Raw genomic sequence first — 22,774 nt, forward strand, 5'->3', positions numbered from 1 at the left:
TTGCAAGATTCCAGAAGGAACCATGGTTTAAGGCCTTGGCCGAGGACTCTGGGTAGACTAGCTATGTTTGCAAGTGAGTATGTTGCGGGGAACAAAATCACAGGTGGTTACGAATGAAGGCTCAAGACCCAGTTGAACTGGAGATCCAAAGGAACAGGCGCATACTGCCATGTAAAAAAACAAAAACAAAAAACCAGCTGCCCAATCAAGCATTGACCTTAAAACTGTACAAGCAGTGCACCATTCTGATGCTGTTAGAAAATATGTTGCTGGCAGCCAATTAGCAGTGAGATCCAGCAGGTATTACCTGACAGTAGAAGCTTGCGCCTGCTTGAAGTTGGACAGTATTTATATTTTGCTCAGGTCCACTTGAGGATTTCTTGATGGATTTTTCTCAAGTGGCTCTGCAGTTCCTGAATGCTGAGTATATGCTGGCTATTGAGCCATGGTATTTCTTGTTACTTATTAGCTGCTCTGGGAGCATGGCAGTAAGGTGAGGGGTATATAGAGAATTCACAAACAATAATTAAGCATAAGATGTGCACTGGGATTAGAATCATTATAAACATGCAAATAGTCAATAAAGAATGTAATTTGCCACTAAAATAAGGGCAAGGAACCCAAATGACTTATGCATGCACTAATTTTAATCATATAACAACATTTAGAGCAAGCTACCTGAAGGTTTCACACTCCACTGTTTTCCTCACTCTTTTCCCTTTTTTTATTTAGAATATATCAAAATGGCAGACCACTATGTGCCTGTCCCTGGAGGACCTAATAATAACAATTATGCTAATGTGGAGTTGATAGTAGACATCGCCAAACGCAGACCTGTGCAGGTAAAAGTGATCTCTGCAGGATTCTATATTTATTCTGGATATATTAAAAATACTTCTGGCAAAATAATTGCAGTAGCAGGGAATAAGTTAGGTCGCCTATTGCATAGCAGAGGAAGTCATTCCAGCCTTTACTGGGACCTTAATTTGGAGCATATGATTTCTTTTCTTGCAAATGTAGCAAAAAGGCCTTGTTACTGTTCAGGTATGGTTAAATAAGCGCACAATAAAAACAAAAATTGGAATAGCTCGAACTTGCTACACAGTGGGAAATTTTAGTGGTGTACTTTCAAAAATATTCTGCTTTCTTAGCTAATGTACAACTTTTATAGCACTGGTATTTTCATAGAAGTTACCCAAAAAGCTTTATAGAGTATTGAGAAAAGGTTTCACCCCAATTATAACAATGAGAATTACAAGTTCTTACCTTTGTTTAATTGAAACCAGTCATTTTTTCTATGCCATTAAAAAGTATAAAATAATTGTGTTTCTTGAGGCACAATAATGTATAGAGGAAGAACAAAGAGTAATTCATAATTGGTGTGTAAAATGTTAAGTGAACGTTTACTTTCCTTAGCACAGTTAGAAATAGGTGCCTAAATAATGGGTACAAGTAGATCACCCTGCAGAGTAAATCTGCATGACTGAATTTGTAGTACTTTTCTATTTAAAGGACTAAAAGATTTTGAGTTTGGTTTTCACCATAAAAGTGGGAAATCATGCCATGATCAAAAGAAATTTGAGGACTTAACAAAAAAAGAATAGTTGCTTATCCGAATGGGCAGGGTTACAAGACCATCTCTAAATATTTGTGACTCCATCCATCCACTGTCAAACAGATAGTATTCAAAAGGAAAACATTGGAGAGTACAGTGACTTTACCAAGGATTAGTCCTCCTGCCAAGATCACTTGAACAGCAAACATTAATATCATCCATGAAGTCACAAAAAAACTTGAAAGTGACATCTGAAGATCTGCTATAGCTGATGTGAGGATTTGTGTGTCAGCAATCAAGAAAAAAATGAATGGGAATTGATGTTCATTGGAGGATAGGTAGGGAGAAACCACTACTCTATAAAATGAGCAATGCTGCCTGCCTCAGATTCGCCAGAAAGCATCTGGCTGATCACAGAATTTCTGGAATAATGTTCTCTGGACAAATGAGTCAAAAATTGGCAAAAAACAAACACTGCCTTACAATATAAGGTGGTGGAGGTATGATGTGGGACTATTTTGCTTAATCAGTACCTGGACAATTTGCCAACATTGGTGGAACCATTAATTCCGCTTGAAAATTCCAGAGGAGATGTTAGACCATCTGTCCCTGAGCTTGAGGCTGTGCTGAAAGTGGATAATGCAGCAAGACAACAACCTCAAACCCTAAGTAAATCTACTATAGAATGGCTGAAGAAGAGATTTTGTGTGTTGGATTGGCCAAGTCAAAGTCACAAGAACATAAGAACATGCCATACTAGGTCAGATCAAGGGTCCATCAAGCCCAGCATCCTGTTTCCAACAGTGGCCAATCCAGGCCTTAAGAAATTGGCAAGTATTTTCACTCCATAAGACGTACTTTTTTCCGACCAAAGTGGGGGGAAAATGTCTGTGCGTCTTATGGAGCGAATATAAAAAAACCCAACTAAAAAAATAACTACAACCCCCCACCCTCCTGACCCCCCTCAAGACCTGCCAAAAGTCCCTGGTGGTCCAGCGGGGGTCCGGGAATGATCTCCTGCACTTGGGCTGTCTGCTGCCAGTAATCAAAATGGCGCCGACGGCCCTTTGCCCTTACTATTCTTGCATTTTGAACTTTTGTAAACCGTTATGATGGCTTTACTGAATGACGGTATATAAAACTCAAAAATAAACAAAATAAATAAATACTATGTCACAGGGGCCAACCAATAGCACCAGTAGCCCCTATGACATAGTAAGGGCAAAGGGCCATCGGCGCCATTTTGGTTACTAGCAACCGACGGCCCAAGTGCAGGAGATCGCTCCTGGACCCCCGCTGGACCACCAGGGACTTTTGGCAGGTCTTGGGTGGGGGGGTTGTAGTTAATTCAATTTAAAGGGTTGGGATGGGGTTTATTTTGGGGGGGGATCCCACAGAAAGAGAACGCTAAAAGTTTTCTTATCTGGGGCGTGTACCGAAATGGCCCTCCCCAGACCCGAAAACGAAATGGGGACAAAAAAAATGTTATGCACTCCCCTAATTTGATCCATAAGATGGCTGGGAACAGAGCCGATTTAGCACACCATTTTTTTTTTTTTATTTCCCCCCTCTGAATCCTAGGTGCGTCTTATGGAGCGAAAAATATGGTACCCAAAAACTAAGTCTATCCCATGCTACTTGATGCTAATAATAGCAATGGCTATTTTCCTGGCATGTAGCCAGATGGACTCAGAACGAATGGGTATAGTATTCTCGTGCTAGCAGTTGGAGACGGATCTGACGTCAGCACGGGTATATATACCCCCCCCAGGAAGCGTAGCAACTCAGTAATTTCCGTCTCCAAAGCATTTTGGAGAGCCTGCACGCTCGCTGAGCGTGTTTCCAATCTACTTTCTATTTTCTACTTTCTTTTTACTAAATTTCTACTGCAACATCGAGCCCCGCACTCCTGCGGTGATACCCTTGGGGTCCCTCCCCCAGTTGAGTTTCCCGGGGTGATTTCTGCGATCCCCCGGAGGTTTAAGACCTCGGTCCGGTGGCCGAATCGCGGCAGGGACGTAGCCCCCGGGCGTGGCGAGCGAGGCGCCTCGGTCCCGGCGTGGACGAGGCAGCGGGTGCATATCCTCAAACGGCGGTGAAGGTACTTGCCCTCCCCCCCGCAGCCGGAGACTGCCCGGGTTACAGCCAGGAAGCGCCGAGGATCAGGTAAGGCGCACATCTCTTACTTTTGGTCTCCGAGGGACGAGGATCGGCGGCGTGGCCTGTAGGTGGCACGCCGTGGAGGACACCATTTTGTTGGCCTTGTTCAGGTATTGAGCGCCCATGATAGGCGCCTGTCTATGACTAAGCGCATATTATATATCATTGTGCGTATATTGCTGACCGCATATTGCTGAGAGCATATTGCATACCATTGTGCGTATATTGGTGACCGCATATTGCTGAGAGCATATTGAATACCATTGAGCGTGTATTGCTAACCGCATATTGCTGAGAGCATATTGGATATCATTGAGCATATACTACTGCCGCATATTATTAAGCGCCTGGTGTATTAAGCGCCTGTTATATTCGCGCCTGTTGTGTTAAGCGTATATTGCTGCCGCATATTATTAAGCACCTGTTATTTTGAGCGCCTGTTGTGTTAAGCGTATATTGCTGCCGCATATTATTGTGCGCCTGTTTATTCAGCGTATTGCTGCCGCATATTATTAAGCGCCTGTTCTATTGAACGCATATTGCTGCCGCATATCATTAAGCGCATATTTTCAATGGAACAGAACGCCTCAGCGTCTTCAGTGGGGGCGCCTCCTGCCTCCGGCATTAAAGCCCTCGGCCTCTGCTCCGCATGCCAGCTTAGAGCCACGCACAGTGAAGAGCCAGACTCCCTTTGTGCCCAATGTGAGGAGGCCGTGGGACCCTCGGGCCAGGACCAGTCGCAGCCACGGTTTGCTGACAGTTCCCCAGGGGCTACCCCGGATTTAGCGGGCAGTCTCGACCAACCTGGAATCCCGGGGACCTAGTACCCCGGCGATTAGAGACCGCCTTCCATTTCCTGGGTGGATCTCTTTAAGGGAATTCATGCTTTGTCCAGATGCAAACAGCTTCCCTCCAGGCCTGCTGTTCCTGCTGCTGCTGTTGCTGCTGCGGTTGCGGCTCCAGCGGATCCTGTTCCTGGACCTTCACCCCTTATCGTGGGCAGGATCTCCCGCCTCCAGACAGTCCGGTCAGACGGACCCTGATGTTTCACCGGACGAGTCCGAACCCCCGGACGAGGGGGAACTTCCCTCAGGGATTGAGCCATACAGAACCATGAGGCGGTTCTTCCCTAAAGAGGATCTCTCCGACCTGGTATCTCAATGCCTGGCGGAGTTGGATATTACAGGTCCCAGCGCTATAGTACCCTCTGCAGAACCCCTGCTGGAAGGTCTTCGTCCTACAGCCCGCCATTTTCCATTCTTGCAAGCCGCACAACAACTGATAGATTTGAATGGGCTGCACCAGCGGCCTCATTCAAAGGGGGTCGGGCCCTGACAGGTATGTACCCCCTGGCACCGGCTATCAGGAACTGCTGGCGTGCCCTCAGGTGGACGCCTTGATTAGCGCTGTGGTTAAGCGCACTACCATTCCAGTTGAAGGGGGGGCGGCCCTCAAGGAGCCTCATGACCGGCGATGGACGCCATTCTGAAACAGACCTTTGAGGTGGCAGCTCTATCTTTGCGGATCGCAACCTGCTGCACAGTGGTGACGCGTTCCTGTTTGTCACAGGTCAGGAACAATGCTCCAGCAGCAGACATGGAGTCAGCTCTCTCGTTCCTCACGGATGCTGCTCTGACCTAGTCCGGACAACAGCTAAGGGGATCTCATCCTCCGTAGCCGCCAGGAGGCAGCTCTGGATCCGGAAATGGTCAGCCGATGCTCCTTCGAAGACACGCCTCACCAGAATGCCCTTTAAGGGCTCTTTCCTGTTTGGCAGCGACCTTGATAGACTAGCCAGCACATGGGGCGCCTCTCCAATACCTCGACTGCCGGAAGATCGGTTCAGAAGGAACCAGCGCGCCTTTCCAAGGCCCTCCAGGGGTAGAAGCTCCCAGCGCTTCACTCCCTATAGGAGCGCTACCAGGCACCTCGTCCTCAGGCCGGAGTCAGTCCTTTCGGACCAAGCAGCGCAAGAGGGGAGCCGGCCCGGGTTCCGGTCCCGGCCGCGCCTCCCAATGAGAATCCGCCGATTCATCTGGGGGACGGAGCCATAGGGGGCAGGTTAACCCTCTTCTACCCAGATGGGTCGAGATTACGTCGGACCAGTGGGTCCTCGCATCATCCGAGAGGGGTATTATCTGGACTTTCATCATCTCCCTCCGGACAGGTTTGTGGAATCTTCATGTCCCATACACAAGAAGGCGCATTGGAAGCTACCCTGGCGAGGCTCCTGTCCTTGAAAGCCATCATCCCAGTACCTGCATGGGAAGTGAATTCTGGACACTATTCTATTTATTTCATGGTACCCAAGAAAGGGGGCACCTTTCGGCCCGTACTGGACCTCAAGTCAGTCAATCGATACTTAAGGGTCCCGAGGTTTCGCATGGAAACTCTGCGCTCAGTCAAGACCACAGTACAGCCAGGAGAATTCCTCACGGCCTTAGACTTGTCAGAAGCCTACCTGCATATCCCGATCCATCCGGATCATCAGCGCTACCTACGCTTCAAGGTTCTGGGACGCCACTTCCAATTCCGGGCTCTGCCCTTCGGGTTAGCCACGTCACCGCGGACCTTCACCAAGGTGGTCGTAGTGGTAGCAGCGGCACTCAGACGGGGAAGGAATCCTTGTCCATCCCTACCTAGACGATTGGCTGATCAGGGCGAAATCAAGAGAAGCCATCGGGCAACCGACAGAGTGATCGCCCTTCTGGAAAGCTTGGCTGGGTAGTCAACCTCAGCAAGAGTTGCCTACAGCCTTCCCAGTCACTGGAATACCTGGGAGTCCAGTTCGACACCCAGGCAGACACAGTCAGTCTCACTACCAAGAGAAGGTTAAAACTTCAGACGCGTCTCGGTACTTGATGGGAGCCAGTCGGCCCATAGCTTGGGATTATCTGCAGGTGCTCGGCCTCATGGCATCCACCCTGGAAGTGGTACCTGGGCAAGGGCCCATATGAGACCTCTACAACGCTCCCTGCTCTCTCGATGGAGCCCCCGCTTCCGGAACTCCATGCATCTACCTCTACCAGCCAGAGTACGGACCAGTTACGGTGGTGGTTGCAGCCCAACCACATGAGCAGGGGGTCGAAGATGTCCTCCCCCACGTGGACTCTGCTCACCACAGATGCCAGCCTGAGCGGCTGGGGAGCACACTGCGAAGAACTCACCGCACAAGGGCGGTGGAACAGAGAAGAGTCAGCGTGGAACATCAACCGCCTAGAGGCCCGGGCAGTCCGATTGGCATGCCTACGATTTGCTCACAGACTGAAGAACAGAGCAGTCAGAGTGATGTCCGACAACGCCACCACGGTGGCATACATCAACCGTCAGGGCGGAACCAGAAGCCAACAGGTATCTCTGGAGATAGCCCCGCTGATGGCTTGGGCAGAGGCGAATCTTCAGGATCTCCGCCGTCCACATTGCCGGGAAGGACAACACCGCGGCAGACTTCCTCAGCAGAGAAAGCCTAGATCCGGGAGAGTGGCAGCTGTCACCCACAGCCTTCCAGATGATTGTAGATCACTGGGGAATTCCGGACATGGACTTACTAGCGGACAAGTCCAATGCTCAAGTACCCAGATACTTCAGCCGCAAGCGCGATCCGTTCTCACATGGAATCGATGCCCTGGTTCAGCCATGGCCTCCAGGGACTCTGCTATACGCCTTTCCTCCGTGGCCTCTGCTGGCCCATCATCCAAAGATTCAGAACACAGAGGCCTAGTTCTTCTAGTGGCCCCGACTGGCCAAGAAGACCCTGGTACGCAGACATGAGAAGACTGCTGGCAGGGGAGTCCCTCCCGCCTGCCTCCCACGGGACCTGCTGTGACAAGGTCCCATCCTCCACGAGGATCCAGCTCAATTCTCTCTTACGGTCTGGCCATTGAGAGGGCTAGGCTGAAGAAAAGAGGTATTCGGAGCCCGTGATAGATACACTCCTCCGAGCTCGCAAGTTTTCCACATCCCTCACCTACGTAAGGATCTGGAGAGTATTTGAAGCATGGTGCGACACTCATGGCACCAACCCACATGCGACCACAATTCCGATTGTTTTAGATTTCCTGCAGGATGGGCTTCAGAAGGGTCTCTCCCTCAGCTCCATCAAGGTTCAGGTGGCTGCGCTGTCTTGCTACGGGCCCAGGAGGGATGGCAAGACTATTGCCAAGCACCCAGATGTTTCTCGCTTCCTGAAAGGAGTCAAGCACATTCGTCCGCCACTGAAGTGGCCAGTGCCCCTGTGGAACCTCAACCTAGTTTTGGAGTTTTGGCGGGACCCGCCTTCAGACCCCTTTGAGGCCTGTCCCTCCGTTTGTTAACCTTGAAGATGGTATTCTTGTTGGCTGTATGCTCAGCACGCCGTATCTCAGAGCTACAAGCACTGTCCTGCCGTGATCCCTTTCTCAGGATCACCCCGGAGGCTATCCATCTTCGCACGATTCCTTCCTTCTTACCAAAGTAGTCTCACACTTCCACCTCAACCAAACCATATCCTTGCCAACCACGGAAGGTTTGAAGAAGTCTGAAGAAGGTCGAATATTGCACCATCTCGACATCGGCAGATTACTGCCCAGATACCTGGAAATGACAGAAGCAGTACGAAAGACGGACCACCTGTTCGTCCTTCACAGCGGGAAGAAGCAAGGGAAGCGGCCTAACGGGCACCATCACCCGCTGGATCAAAGAAGTTATCAAGGCGGCCTATGTAGAAGCGGAAAACCACCACCTACGGGTCAAGGCTCACTCTACCAGAGCACAGGCGGCCTCCTGGGCAGAAACTAGGATGCTGTCGCCGGCAGAGATATGTAAAGCGGCAACGTGGTCCTCCCTCCATACCTTCTCCAGATTCTACCGTCTGGATGTCCAGGCCAGGGAGGACACAGCATTTGCGAGGGCAATCCTAAACGGACCTCGGGCAGCCTCCCACCGAGTCCGGGAGTAGCTTTTGTACATCCCATTTGTTCTGAGTCATCTGAACACGCTAGGAAAGGAGAGATTACTTACCTGATAATCTCGTTTCCTTAGTGTATGCAGATGGACTCAGCATCCCGCCCAGCTGCCGGTATACATGGGGATTCACTGACTCACGGTAAGCCATGTTTCCTTATATAGGGCATCCACCCTGCCGGGTGTCGACGCCTTCCGGTTGAGAACACTGGCGGTCTCCAGCTACTATCAATCGGTCAGGTTAATCATGTACATTTAATCGATCGGTCAGTCACACATAAAGCTTTTGCAAGGAAGATTACTGAGTTGCTGCACTTCCTGCGGGGGTATATGTGCTGACGTCCGATCCGTCTCCAGCTGCTAGCACGAGCACACTATACCCATTTGTTCTGAGTCCATCTGCATACACTAAGGAAACGAGATTATCAGGTAAGTAATCTCTCCATTTTTTAGCTTGTGAGTTTTTAATTACAGGCAGTTGGACTACTTGTCTTATTATTGAAACCTCACTGTTAGGATGCCCTAATTCTAATGCATCATTAGTATCCTTTGAAGATACCTCCCTCCGAACCATGCGCTGCTGAGCGACTATCGGCTTTCCCCTTTGTTTTAGTTTAAAAGCTGCTCTATCTCTTTTTAAAGGTTAGCGCCAGCAGTCTGGTTCCACCCTGGTTAAGGTGGAGCCCATACCTTTAGAAAAGACTCCCCCCTTTCCCAAAAGGTTCCCCAGTTCCTTACAAAATGAATCCATCTTCCTTGCACCATCGTCTCATTCACACATTGCGACTCGAGCTCTGCCTGCCTCTGGGGACCTGCACGGGGTACAGGGAGCATTTCAGAGAATGCTACCCTGGAGGTTAATTTCAGCTTTCTACCTAACTACCTAAATTTGGCTTCCAGAACATCCCTCCCACATTTTCCTTTGTCATTGGTACCCACATGTACCACGACAGCTGGCTCCTCCCCAGCACTGTCTAAAATCCTGTTTAGGTGACTCATGAGGTTCTCCACCTTCGCACCAGGTGGGCATGTTACCAGGCAATCCTCACACCCACCACCCGCCTGGCTATTTACATTCCTAATAATCGAATCACCGACTATGACGGCCGACCTAATCATTCCCTCCTGGGCAGTAGCCCTGGGAGACAGATCCTTGGTGTGAAAGGACAATGCACCACCTGGAGAGCAGGTCCAGGATCCTTTCCTGCTGCACCAGGTTGATGTTCTCTGATCATGAGACCTTCTTTCTCCAAGGCAGCACCAGGGTTGCCAGTCTGAAGTTGGGACTTGGTTACTATGTCCCTGAAGGGCTCATCTATATACCTCTCTGTCTGCCTCAGCTCCTCCAGGTCTGTTACTGTAGCCTCCAGAGATTGGACTCGTTCTTTTAGAGACAGGAGCTCTTTGCATCGGATGCACATGTACAACTTCTCACCGGTGGGTAAAAAATCATACATGTGACACTCAATGCAAAAGACTGGGAGGCCCCCCTCTTGCTGCTGGACTACTGCATTCATCTCATATTTATTCAGTTCTTAGTTATGTTTTAGGTTGCAATGGGAATAGGAATGTGTCTGATTAGCGTCCTTTAAATGTATTAGTGTATTTACTATATGTCTGGTAGTGGCCTACAAGGGGAATGATCAAACTCTCAGTAAGGTGTGGGGAATTCTTAAAGTAAAGTTAAAAGGCTGATTTTTTTTTTTTTGGTGTGAAAGTGGCACCTGCCTATAAATTAAAGGATGAACTAGGGGTGGGGGGGTTGGGAAATACAAACACACTAACTTCTTATGTTCTTATGTTCTGCTTATTAGCTGCCTTACTGACAGACTATTTAAAAATAAACACACTAACTTCTGTTGTTTAGCTCCTTCCCTGTACGTACCAGGATCAGCCCAGACGGGGGTTATGTCCCCGTCCAGCAGATGGAGTCAGAACAGAGCTTGAGAGTGCCACCTCATATACTAGTGCACCCTCTGCTGGAGCCCAGTATCTTCTGACTCCAGCAGATGAGAGTTGGGGAAATCAGTGCTTCCCCAGAGTGACAGGATTTCGATTTGTTTCTTTCTTCCTTCTTCTTGAGTTCTTCCCTGTCATTTCTACTGTAGCTGTTTGGATCAAGTTAGTTTAAAAAAAAAAAAAAAGGTTTGTCAGTTTAATTTTTGAGGAGGCGTGCTTCACTCTGTTCTGCCTTCTCTTGCCGTTTCACTTTCCTGGCTTCGGGGGTAAGTGTATTTATTTTGTGTGGTTTTATTTTGCAGCTAGTTTGCCTTTGCATAGCGGTGCCCTGTGTACGCCGGTGGTGCCGGTCTCTACACGTGATGGCCGACGGTCCCGCGGCCCGGCAAATTTTTCCTCGGGCCTGGGTGCGCCGGTAGGGGATCTTCCCGCCGGCGTTTTGGGACCTTTTGGGCGGGTTGCGAAGGCCTTTTGGGCCCCCCCGCAGTGCGACTCACCTTTGGCCCCCCCCCGTGGCATTTTCCCTCACCGGCGTGGCAATGCCGCGTTTTTCCAAATGCGAGACCTGCAGCGAGCCGGGGTCTCGATTTTCTAGGGAGGGGGTTTGCCCTCGTTGCCTCCCGGAGGGAGAAGGCGCCGCGCATGGTTCGGGCTCGCTTCCAGTGCCCCCCTCCCCTCAGCCCGGGAAGCGTGGGCCGGCCACTTCTCTGCCAATGGCGGGAATGGCGGCCATTTTGGATGGGAATCGCAACGAGATGAGCGCTCCTGCGGAGGAAGAAGCAGTTCGGGACGTCCCTCGCCCGCTCCGTATCCCTGAGGAGGGTCTGCATGTTCGTATGCCTCAGGAGGGGCCTTCATCTAGCCAGGCTCCTGGTCTGCCGTTTTTTTCGCCGGATTTTATCTTAAAAATGCATTCTGCATATTTACAGGGCTTAGTAAGCCCGGGGGGTTCTACAGCAGGACCTTCCCCTCCCAAGATCCCTAAGCTCTCGGGCTCTCCCTCCGGGTCTCAGAACCTGGCTGGTGCGGTACCTGGGACCATTGTTTTGCCACCTCAGCCACGGGCAGTGGGAACGGCTTCGCTGACGGGTTTTGACCCCTCGGACCCGCAGGACACTGCGCACGCGGAAGGACTGACGGATGGCGACGACCCGTGCGCCCTACGTATCTTCCAGAAGGAGGAGCTTGATGACCTGATTCACCAGATCCTTCAAGAGCTAGATCTAGACCCCCCGCCAGATCCTCCAGCGCCAGTGGCCCCGGCTGTTGCGACGTCCTCCAAGAAGGGGGACCCAGGTTTGGCCGCCCTCAGGCCTAGGGCGAAAGCTTTTCCAGTGCATGAGACCTTCTTGCAGCTTCTTACCAGGGAATGGGACACCCCTGAGGCGTCGTTGAAGGTCACCCGCACCATGGAAAAATTGTATCCTCTGCCGGAGGATTTCCTGGATTTCATTCGGGTTCCTAAGGTGGACTCCGGCGGTTTCAGCGGTGACGAAGAGGACGACGATCCCGGTCACGGGCGGGACGGCCCTACGGGACAGCAGGACCGCAAGCTAGAAACGTTCCTCAAACGGGTGTTTGAAGTCTCGGCCTTAGGGATGCGTGCCGTCATGTGTAGTTCTTTGACACAGGGCCAGCTTACTCTGGGTCCAACAGCTCCTCACGTCGCAGCAGTTACCTCCAGAAGAGGTCGCTCAAGCTGACAGCCTGGAATCTGCCATTGCTTACGGGGCGGACGCCCTGTATGACCTCTTCCGTGTACTGGCTCGGTCCATGGTTTCTGTGGTGGCAGCTCGTAGGCTGCTGTGGCTTCGTAATTGGTCAGCGGACGCCTCTTCCAAGTCGAGCTTGGGATCCCTTCCCTTTCGAGGGAAGTTCTTTTTGGAGATGATCTGGACCAAATCATCAAGTCGCTGGGGGAAAACTCGGTGCATCGTCTGCCCGAAGATAGACAGCGTCCTTACCGGGCTTTTGCCTCTACCAGAACCAGGGCCAGGGCACAGCGGCGCTACAGGTCGTACCGACAGCCTGGCCCCCGTACAGCCCCCAGTAGATCACAGCCGGGGTCGCGTTCCTTTTGTGGGCGGCGGCCCGCGAGAGAGGGTTCAGGTCAGGGGAACCCCCCACCAAATCCTCTCAATGATGCCAGACCGACCCACCTCCAGTCCAACTATCGGTGGCCGCCTACAAAATTCTTCGAGGAGTGGGTAAATATTACTTCAGACCAGTGGGTACTGGACACAATAAAACACGGCTACGCCTTGGAGTTTGTCCTCCGCCAAGGGACAGGTTCCTCTTTCTCCCTGCGGTTCCGATCTCAAGAGACTGGCGGTTCAACAAACACTGGACCGACTACAGGACATAGAGGCTATTGCTCCCGTTCCCTTCGCCGAGGTGGGCTCGGGACATTATTCCATCTACTTCGTAGTTCCCAAAAGGACGGTCTTCGACCCATCCTGGATTTAAGGAGGTAAACCGATTCCTGCGGGTCAGCAGGTTCCGCATGGAGACGCTGCGTCGGTGATTGCTGCAGTGCACCAGGGGAATTCCTGGCTTCTCTGGACCTGACGGAGGCGTATCTACACATACCCATACTTCCGGCATCGACGTTACCTCCGCTTCAAATTCTCGGTCAGCATTTTCAGTTCCAGGCCCTGCCTTTCGGACTTGCGACTGCTCCTCGGACCTTCACCAAGATCATGGTGGTGGTGGCAGCGGCCCTTCGAAAGGAGGTTTCCTAGTCCATCCCTACCTGGACGATTGGCTAGTTCGGGCAAAGTCCTTCTCCAGGGCCAGGCCTCGTGGCCAGAGTTTTGGATGTTTCTCCCTGGGCTGGGTTGTGAACCTCTCCAAGAGTTCTCTTCTACCATCTCAACGCTTGGATTTCCTGGGAGCAACCTTCGACACTCAGCAGGCATGGTGTTTCTACGGTCGGACAAGGCCCTCTCCTTGAGGGAACACATACGTCAGTTCTCTGCCTTGTCGGAGCCCACCGCTTGGAATTATCTGCAGCTTCTGGGGTGATGGCCTCCACTATCGATATGGTTCCCTGGGCTTTGCGCACCTGCGCCCTCTACAGGCCTTCTTTCCCGTTGGAAACCGGTGTCCCAGAGTATCAGATGATCTGCCCCTTCCTCAGTCGGCTCGGGACAGTCTGCAGTGGTGGCTGATCCCGGCTCACCTAGCCCGGCGTCTCTCTCGAGGTCCCCACTTGGGTGGTGGTGACCACCGACGCCAGCTCGTTGGGTTGGGGCGCCGTCTGCAACGAAGCGCCACACAGGGGGCGTGGTCCCGGAGGAGGCAAGGGCCGATCAATCGTCTGGAGACCAGGGCAGTACGCCTTGCGCTCCAACATTTCCTCTCTCTGGTTCGGAACCGAGCAGTACGGATTCTTCGGACAATGCGCCACCGTGGGCTTACATCAATCGTCAAGGCGGACGAGGAGCGAGCACGTTTCCGCCGAAACCACGCTCCTGATGGCATGGGCGGAACTTCATCTCGTCCGTCTCGCGCGCCTCCCACATCGCCGGCGTAGACAACATTCAAGCAGATTACCTGAGTCGACAGCGGTTGGACCCCGGCGAATGGTCGCTCTCCGACGAAGCGATGCAACTACTGGTTCAACGCTGGGGAATCCACGTCTGGACTGATGGCGACCGCCCTCAACGCCAGTCCCCGCGCTTCTTCAGTCGCAGGCGGGAGCACGGCGCAGAGGGGGTGGATGCTCTAGTTCTACCGTGGCCGACAGATCAACTGCTATATGTTTTTCCCCCCTGGCCCTTGGGCAAGATACTTCGCAGGATAGAGAACCACTGCGGCCCGTGATCCTTGGCTCCGGAGTGGCCGCGTCGTCCTTGGTTTGCGGACTTGCTGCACATGGCGGTGGACGGACTGATACGTCTGGGTCACCTTCCCGGCTCCTGCACCAGGGACCGGTATTTTTCGATCAGGCCGCACTCTTTTGTCTTGCGGCCTGGCTTTTGAACGCGCCGCCTCCGCCGCAGAGGCTATCCGGAGGCGGTGATTTCCACATGCTTAGGGCTCGCAAGCCTTCTACTTCCGTTGCCTACAGTGAGTATGGAAGGTCTTCGAGTGCTGGTGTGCCGATCATGGGGCCCGACCCACGGCAGCAACGGTACCTCTGATCCTTCAGTTTCTGCAGGACGGGCTGGATAAGGGACTCACATACAGTTCCCTCCGAGTACAGGTAGCTGCCCTAAATGTTCTGGTACAGTCATCGGTCTCTCTGCCTCTCCAACCGGACATAGCTCGCTTCCTGAAGGGGGTTAAGCATCTACGGCCGCCGGTCCGGGATCCCTGTCCGTCGTGGAGCCTTAACCTGGTTCTCCGAGCCCTGTCAGGCGCGCCCTTTGAACCTCTCCAAGGGGCTTCTCTTAAGGATCTCACGATGAAGACGTGTTCCTCGTGGCGATATGTCTGCCCAGCGCATATCGGAGCTGCAGGCCCTATCCTGCAGGGAGCCTTATCTTCGCATTTCGGAAGGGGGAATCTCTCTTCGTACAGTACCATCTTTTCTTCCGAAGGTGGTTTCTTCCTTCCACTTGAACCAGACGGTGGAACTCCCGGCGTTCTCTCCAGAGGATTCGAGGTCTCTTCGGCACTTGGACATTAGCGGGTGCTCCTCCACTACCTAGAGGCTACCAATGACTTCCGGGTTTCCGATCATCTTTTTGTGCTCTGGTCGGACCTAAGAAGGGCTCCTCCGCATCGAAGACGACCATTGCCCACTGGATCAAGGATGCCATCTCGGCGTCTTATATCGGGGCCGGTCGGGATCCACCTAGGGGCGTCAGAGCTCATTCTACTCGCTCGCAAGCAGCATCTTGGGCGGAGTCTCGTTCCGTCTCCCCGCAGAAATCTGCCAGCGGCGACATGGAAGTCGCTGCACACGTTCGCCAGGCATTATCGGTTTACCTGGCGCCTTCGGCCCCTGGTCACTTTGGCGATCAGGTTCTCCGAGCAGGGCTCTCAGGGGCCCACCCGGTTTAGGGAAGCTTGGGTACATCCCACCGTCTGGACTGATCCTGGTACGTACAGGGAAAAGAAAATTATTCCTTACCTGCTAATTTTTGTTCCTGTAGTACCATGGATCAGTCCAGACGCCCACCACTCTGGGATTGTGCGCTCCTGCTCGGACTTGTCTGTGAGCCTGTCTTCTGTTTCTATTCTCTGTTCACTTGTTGCCTTTCGGGTCCACAGCTCCTCACAAGTTGGCTGTTCGACCTGTTTTTTGCAGGTCTTCCATGTTATAGTTGTTGATGTTGTTTTTCTTCGTTTCAGGTACTTGATCCAAATTGTTTTCTGCTCTTTGGGCTTTGCTATTCGCGATACTGAGCTCCAGCAGAGGGTGCACTAGTATATGAGGTGGCACTCTCGAGCTCTGTTCTGACTCCATCTGCTGGACGGGGGACATAACCCACCGTCTGGACTGATCCATGGTACTACAGGAACGAAAATTAGCAGGTAAGGAATAATTTCTTTACTGACTATTAACACAACACACACTAAATAATATACCCCAATGGTTTACTTTCTCCCCAATACTTGAAAAAAAAGTTTCCCAAGCAAAACTTACTGATTCCTTTCAGCCAGAAGCAAGGTAATCCTTTCCTCTCAGTGCTCCCACTTTATTGAAATATTGCAGCAAGACCTGATGTGAGCTATTCATGCAAAGAAACCCTCAAATCTCTAGAATTGAAAGAGATCTTTATAGAAGAATCTGTAAAATTTCTCAAGAGCAATGTGAGAGACTGATCAGCATTACAGAAACATTTAGCTGATGTTATTGCTGCTCAAGGAGGTGCCTTCAGTTATTGAATGAAGGGCTCATATACTTTTTCACACAAGGATACTTATTGTTAAATCTTGTAGCTGAATAAACAATCAAAATATATTCTTTTTGTCTGAGTTATTTATTCAGTCGGTTATCTTTTTCTCATTAGGGTTTAGAGTAGGATCTAAACATATTTTTTATATAAATTGTGCTAAAATACAGATCATCTGCTATAGAGTTAAGATTTAAAACAAAAAAAAAACCACTCCAGCTTTTAATCTGATAAAATCTATTTCTCATTTGTAGTTAGCTGGCACTAATAATTTGTTTAAATATTAATATTGGGGCATAAAGACTGTTTTTTGTAAAAAATTTTAAAGGACAAACTTCTAGAAGTGACCTGTACTATCTGGATTGGGTGTGGCTGTCTCAGAACTTGGGGGAGGTAAACCTAGAGAAGCAGGAGAACCATTGTGGCCAGTGCACAGGGTGGAGCCAGGGAGCATTAAATATTCTTGTGTCCAGCTAAGTAAAGGTTTAACTTAGTTAAACTTACTAAGCCTATCAGGAGGAGGGTCTTATTAAAATCCATTGCAGATACAGAGTCCTGAGAACATCCGTGACCAAGGGTTAACTGTATTCGATGGGGGGAGAAGGGCTGATGTGCACGAGGCAGGAGAGAGACCTTGGGGTGATAGTGTCTAATGATCTGAAGTCGGCAAAACAATGTGACAAGGCGATAGCTAAAGCCAGAGGAATGCTGGGCTGCATAGAGAGAGGAATATCGAGTAAGAAAAGGGAAGTGATTATCCCCTTGTACAGGTCCTTGGTGAGGCCTCACCTGGAGTACTGTGTTTTAATGATCCAAAGACAACGACAAACCTTTTCTGTTGCAAAAAAATCAGCAGAACCAGGGTCACGATTTAAAACTCCAGGGAGGAAGACTCAGAACCAATGTCAGGAAGTATTTCTTCTCGGAGAAGGGTGGTGGATGCCTGGAACGCCCTTCCGGAGGGAGTGGTGAAGACCAAAACTGTGAAGGATTTCAAAGGGGCATGGGATAAATACTGTGGATCCATAAAGTCTAGAGGATGTGAATGAAGAGAAGAGGCATGGGGGTGGCTTGAGGGAATGATGGCTACTACCTGGAGATGAATATCCTTATTCAATATACACAACTCCAACGTTGCTCTATGCTTCAACAGCAAGAGGAAATGTGGAAAAAAGGATTTGCAACCACATAAAAGCAGGGGAGTAGCTTGCTTGTTAGGCGGTTACTACCCCCAAAAAATACCTGATACTTCACTTTCAATGCAAATCCAGCATAACTCTCTGCTTCAACAGCAGGGGAGGAAGTTTGACACTTCACACACATCCAGCATAGCTCTCTGCTTCAATGGCAGGGGAGGAAGTTTGACACTTCACACACATCCAGCATAGCTCTCTGCTTCAATGGCAGGGGAGGAAATTTTGACAATTCACGCATATCCAGCATAGCCCTCTGCTTCAACGGCAGGGGAGCAAGTCTGATATTTCACTTTCAATGCAAAGCCAGCATAGCTCTCTGCTTCAACTGCAGGGGAGGAGTTTGACACTTCACGCATATCCAGCATAGCCGTCTGCTTCAACGGCAGGGGAGCAAGACTGATACTTCACTTTCAATGCGTAGCCAGCATGACACTGCTTCACTGGCAGGGGGGATTGAAGAAAGGTGGATCTATATTCAGGCATCAATCAACAAGGACCGAATTACATACAGGTCGATACAGTAAGGTCGAGGTAGAAACAGTGAGGTAGTGTCAGGCACACCCTTCCTCCCCGCACGCACAGTTCTCTTCACTAACTCCCCGATACTCTCCTCTAATCGCATGCAAATGCATGCCGCGGCTTTAAAGCGGTAGGGAAGGGTTATGCCCGCGTAACCCATTTTACTGTATAGGCGCTTAATACAGCGCCTATACAGTAACCTGGGTGCGCTGGTACCTGTCATTTCAAATGACATTTGAAATGACAGGCACCAGGAAGTGTAAAAATCAAAATTTTTAAATACCTGTCGGAGGGCCGCGTGGGTCCAGGCGGCCGGCGGGATCCGGGGGGCCGGTGGTCGCGTGTTAAATCTAGGCCGCGGGCGGTGGGCGCCTGTTCCGGGCGGCGGGTGGACGCGCGTTAGTTTCAGACGGCCGCGTGGGTCCAGGCGGCTGGCGGCGGCGGGAGCCGGGTGGTCGCGTGTTAAATCTAGGCCGCGGGCGGGTGGGCGCCTGTTCCAGGCGGCGGCGGGGGGACACGCGTTAGTTCGAGACGGCCGGCGGGCGGCGGGTGGTCGCGTGTTAAATCTAGGCCGGGTCCGCACAGGCGCGCATTCATTCACTGCCGGCAGTGAATGAATGCGCGCCTGTGCGACCCCTGCGATTCGGCGCTCAAGGCGTGACGTCACGGCATGTGACTGCCTTCAGCGCCGAATCGCAGGGGTCGCACAGGCGCACATTCATTCATTCATCCAGGCGGAGGAGCCGGCTGCTTTCGCCACCGGCTCCTCCACCTGGATGAATGAATGCACGCCTATGCGGACCCGGCCTAGATTTAACACGCGACCACCCGCCGCCCGCCGGCCGTCTCGAACTAACGCGTGTCCCCCCGCCGCCGCCTGGAACAGGCGCCCACCCGACAGGTATTTAAAAATTTTTATTTTTTCTTCTGACAGGTTTTATGTGTCCCACATCATTACATTTTCTTGATCATCTCTGTATGGCTTTTTTTTTAAATTGTGTTTTATTGTTTTTGAGTATCTTAAGCGGTGTCGATGGATTTGTTACTAGACTCACAGTCCTAACTCCTACTAGGGGGAGGCGGTAAACTAACACGTTACGGCCGCGGCAAAACAGTGCGTTACTAATGAGAGAACCTGAGTGCCCGTTACGGTATGGGAGGGGAATAGCTAATTCCTTCATTATACAGCTAATTCGTTCATTTACATGCCGGGTGCGGGAAGGGTTACGCGTCTGTTTTAAGAAGCGCTACGGACGCGCAAAACTGGAGACTGTATCGCTGGTTTGCCTTACGCGTCCGAATTGTGCGCAGCGAGCTCGTTACAGACGAGAAATCTTCAACTGAACTTTACTGTATCGAGCTGATAGTCTGAATAAACAGATAAGCATGGGTGTAGCTTGCTTATTGCGGTGGTTAATACCCCTAACTAAATTAAGCTATTTCACTTAGATGCAGTTCCAACACTGCTCTCTACATTAATGGTGGGGGTGGAAGGGAAATAGAATAAAAAAAGGTTACTAAGAGCCAAGAGAAACAGATAAATATGTGAGAGGAAAAAAAAAGTGCGAAAACTTGCTGGGCAGACTGGATGGGCCATTTGGTCTTCTTCTGCCGTCATTTCTATGTTTCTATGTTTCTATCCTAAGGGGTTTACAAACTTTCTCATCACGGGGAGGGTGATTTCTCAAAGCTGTTCTCCCAGGACAAGCAGGATGGTAGTCCTCACATGTGGGTGACGTCACTGGACTGAGCCCTATCATGGAAAACTTTTCTGTCAAAGTTTCTAGAACTTTTGACTGGCACACTGAGCATGCCATGATCCCTGCAGCCACAGGGGTCTCCCTTCAGTCTCTTTTTTTTTTCTTCGCGCTGGAGTTTGCCTCGCGGTTAGGAGCTCTCTGAGAATTTCTCACACAATTTTCCTCAAGGAATAAACTTAAATTTTACTTCAATAAAGATTCCCTCATAGGGGTCTCCCATCGTGATAGTGTTTTTCATCGCTTGGTGAGTAAAGTTCACTATCCCAGGTCGGTTCCCGCTTCCACCTCTTTCGGTGTCCACAGGCCATCGACCGTGTTTGGGCCTCAACCTCTGCCATTATGGCAACAGGTTTCAGAAAATGTCCGGAGTGCCCCCGATCCATGTCGATTACCGACCCACATGATGTCTGTGTGTGCTGTGCCTTGGCTCATCACACGACGTGTTTCACTGCTCAAGTTGTGCTCAGATGACTCCGAAAGGTAGGCGGGCTCGCCTCGACAAGATGGAGACCCTGTTTAAAATCAAACTGACTCCATCGACGTCCACCTAATTGTCACTGGCAGGAGCATCGAAGAAATGAGTCATCAAACCTTGCCGGAAGCACCAGGGCAGCGGTGACCGTCCATCACCGACTCAGTCTAAGGCATCTACATAATCTACCTGGGTGCTGGAGAAAGACCGGACCGAGCACCGAGGGAAGCACCGACGTGAGTCGGCTTGCGAAGACATGGTTAGAGGAGCCCTTAACACCCTCTCCACCCGAAAAACCAAGGCGATCCCCACCAATATCAGTGCCGGGTACTGAGCCCCCACAAGTCCCTGTGGAGCTGCCAGTAGCGCCTAGCCAGCCACCCCCTGTAGCTGCAATATCTACACCAGCTTTCAGGGAGGAATTGGATGGTTTCATCCACCAGGCAGTGCTCGATGCTCTCCGAGACTACAGCCATCGATGCCGGCCCCCCATACCGACACCGGAGCCATCGATATTTGCACCGTTGCTAACCAGGCTAGATACACTCATCTGTGCCCTTCCAACCAACCCGGGCCACCGATGCCAAAGCAACCTGCAAAGCCTCTGAAAGCCCCGATTCCCATTCCGGGGTCCTCAGACAGCAAAGGCACAGATTCCAGTCCTCTGTCACCGATGCCTGAACCGATGTCTGGTCCATCAGGACTCTCAGGACCGAGAGGCCCTCGTTTTCCATCGATGCCTCAGTTGCCTCCGAAACCCGCATCGGTGCCACTGCATCTTCCATCGACAGGATGGAAGGAGCCAGCGGTGCCAACCCGACCTAGCATACCAATCATCTTTCCTCCTTCAGGATCTTGACAAGAGACCTTTTCTGACACATGGGAAGATGTTAACACAGACACATCCACGGAGGATATCTTATCAGAGCCATCTCCCCAGAAGAAAGGAGAAAATTTCCCCCAGAAGATCTCTCCTTTACCAATTTTGTTAGGGAAATGTCAGACACAATTCCCTTTGAACTCATTACAGAGGAGGACACACGCCATAAAACATTAGAGGTTCTCCAATTTGTGGATGCACCGAAAGAAGTGATTGCTATCCTGGTACACGAAGTGCTAGTAGATCTGCAACATCGTCTCTGGGAGCAACTTATCTGGTCCAACATATTCCTGGATTCCAAAAACCACAACTGCCCCATCAGTCGGTGGTAGTTGAATCTGCACAAAAGAAGGCCAGAAGACTACAACCACACTCTTCAACACCTCCTGGCAAGGACCAAAAATTCCTTGATATCTTGGGTCGCAAGGTGTTTCAAGGTTCTATGCTAGTGTCACGCATAGCTGCATACCAACTTTACATGACACAGTATCAAAGGAATCTTTGGAAGCAGGTTCAGGAAATAGCTGACTCTCTTCCCCGACAGCAGCAAGATAGTCTCAACGCCATACTACAAAAAGGTCTTGAGGCTGGGAAACATGAGGTTTGTGCTGCTTACGACTCCTTTGAAACAGCTTCTCGCATGTCAGCGACAGGAATCAGCGCAGGAGGTGGGCCTGGCTAAAAGCTTCTGATCTGAGACCTGAAGTCCAAGACAAACTTGCTGATTGCCATACACCGGTGAAAACCTATTCGGCGACAAGATACAAGACGCAGTGGCTCAAAAGACCACAATGAGACCCTATGGCAATTATCAACGGTAACTACCGAGGCCCCTTCTTCTGCAAGAAGATCCACTAGGAAACTATTTTATTGCCCACACAGATACTACTCAGCTGCATCTTGTGCGAGGCTAACTAGGCTGTCTCAGAGAGCACATCCTCGACAGCCCAAGACATCCAGGCCTCAGCCACATCACAACAAACAGGCCAAGCCTCTGGATTTTGAAACCTATCCAGAGAACAGCAGCTGTTCCACAAATCCAGATCCACTTTTGCCAGTAGGAGGTCGAATTCACCATTTCGTAACCAACTGGCTCAGCATTACCACAGACCAATGGGTGATATCCATTATAATCCATGGATGCCATCTAAATTTTCTCATGGTACCCCTGGACTCACCACCCAATCCACTGTGGATACACAAAGATCACACAAGTCTTCTAGAGTCAGAACTGTCCACCCTTCTGGGCGCCAGGGCTGTGGAACCTATGCCCCGGGCACAGCAGGGTAGAGGGTTCTACTCCTACTATTTTCTCATTCCAAAGAAATCAGGCAGCCTCTGCCCCATCTTAGACCTCTGCAATCTCAAACAAATTTCTTCAAAAAGAAAAATTCAGGATGGTGTCCTTAGGCACCATCATTTCGCTTCTGCAAAAAGGAGATTGGCTCTGTTCTCTGGATCTTCATGACGCTTACGCTCACATTCC

General features: G+C 50.8%; 1 protein-coding gene across 1 annotated transcript in view; it reads left to right on the forward strand.

Annotated features, from left to right (window-relative positions):
• LOC115073128 (acetyl-CoA carboxylase 2-like) overlaps positions 1 to 22,774 on the forward strand; it is a 107,658-nt gene that overhangs the window by 74,375 nt on the left and 10,509 nt on the right. Inside the window, exon 4 of the mRNA XM_029571310.1 lies at positions 733 to 842. Coding sequence (XP_029427170.1) covers positions 733 to 842 — 110 coding nt within the window. The remainder of the gene's footprint in view (positions 1 to 732; positions 843 to 22,774) is intronic.

The sequence above is a fragment of the Rhinatrema bivittatum genome, chromosome 11 (genome assembly GCF_901001135.1).
Source record: "Rhinatrema bivittatum chromosome 11, aRhiBiv1.1, whole genome shotgun sequence".
In the NCBI taxonomy this organism is placed as follows: domain Eukaryota; kingdom Metazoa; phylum Chordata; class Amphibia; order Gymnophiona; family Rhinatrematidae; genus Rhinatrema; species Rhinatrema bivittatum.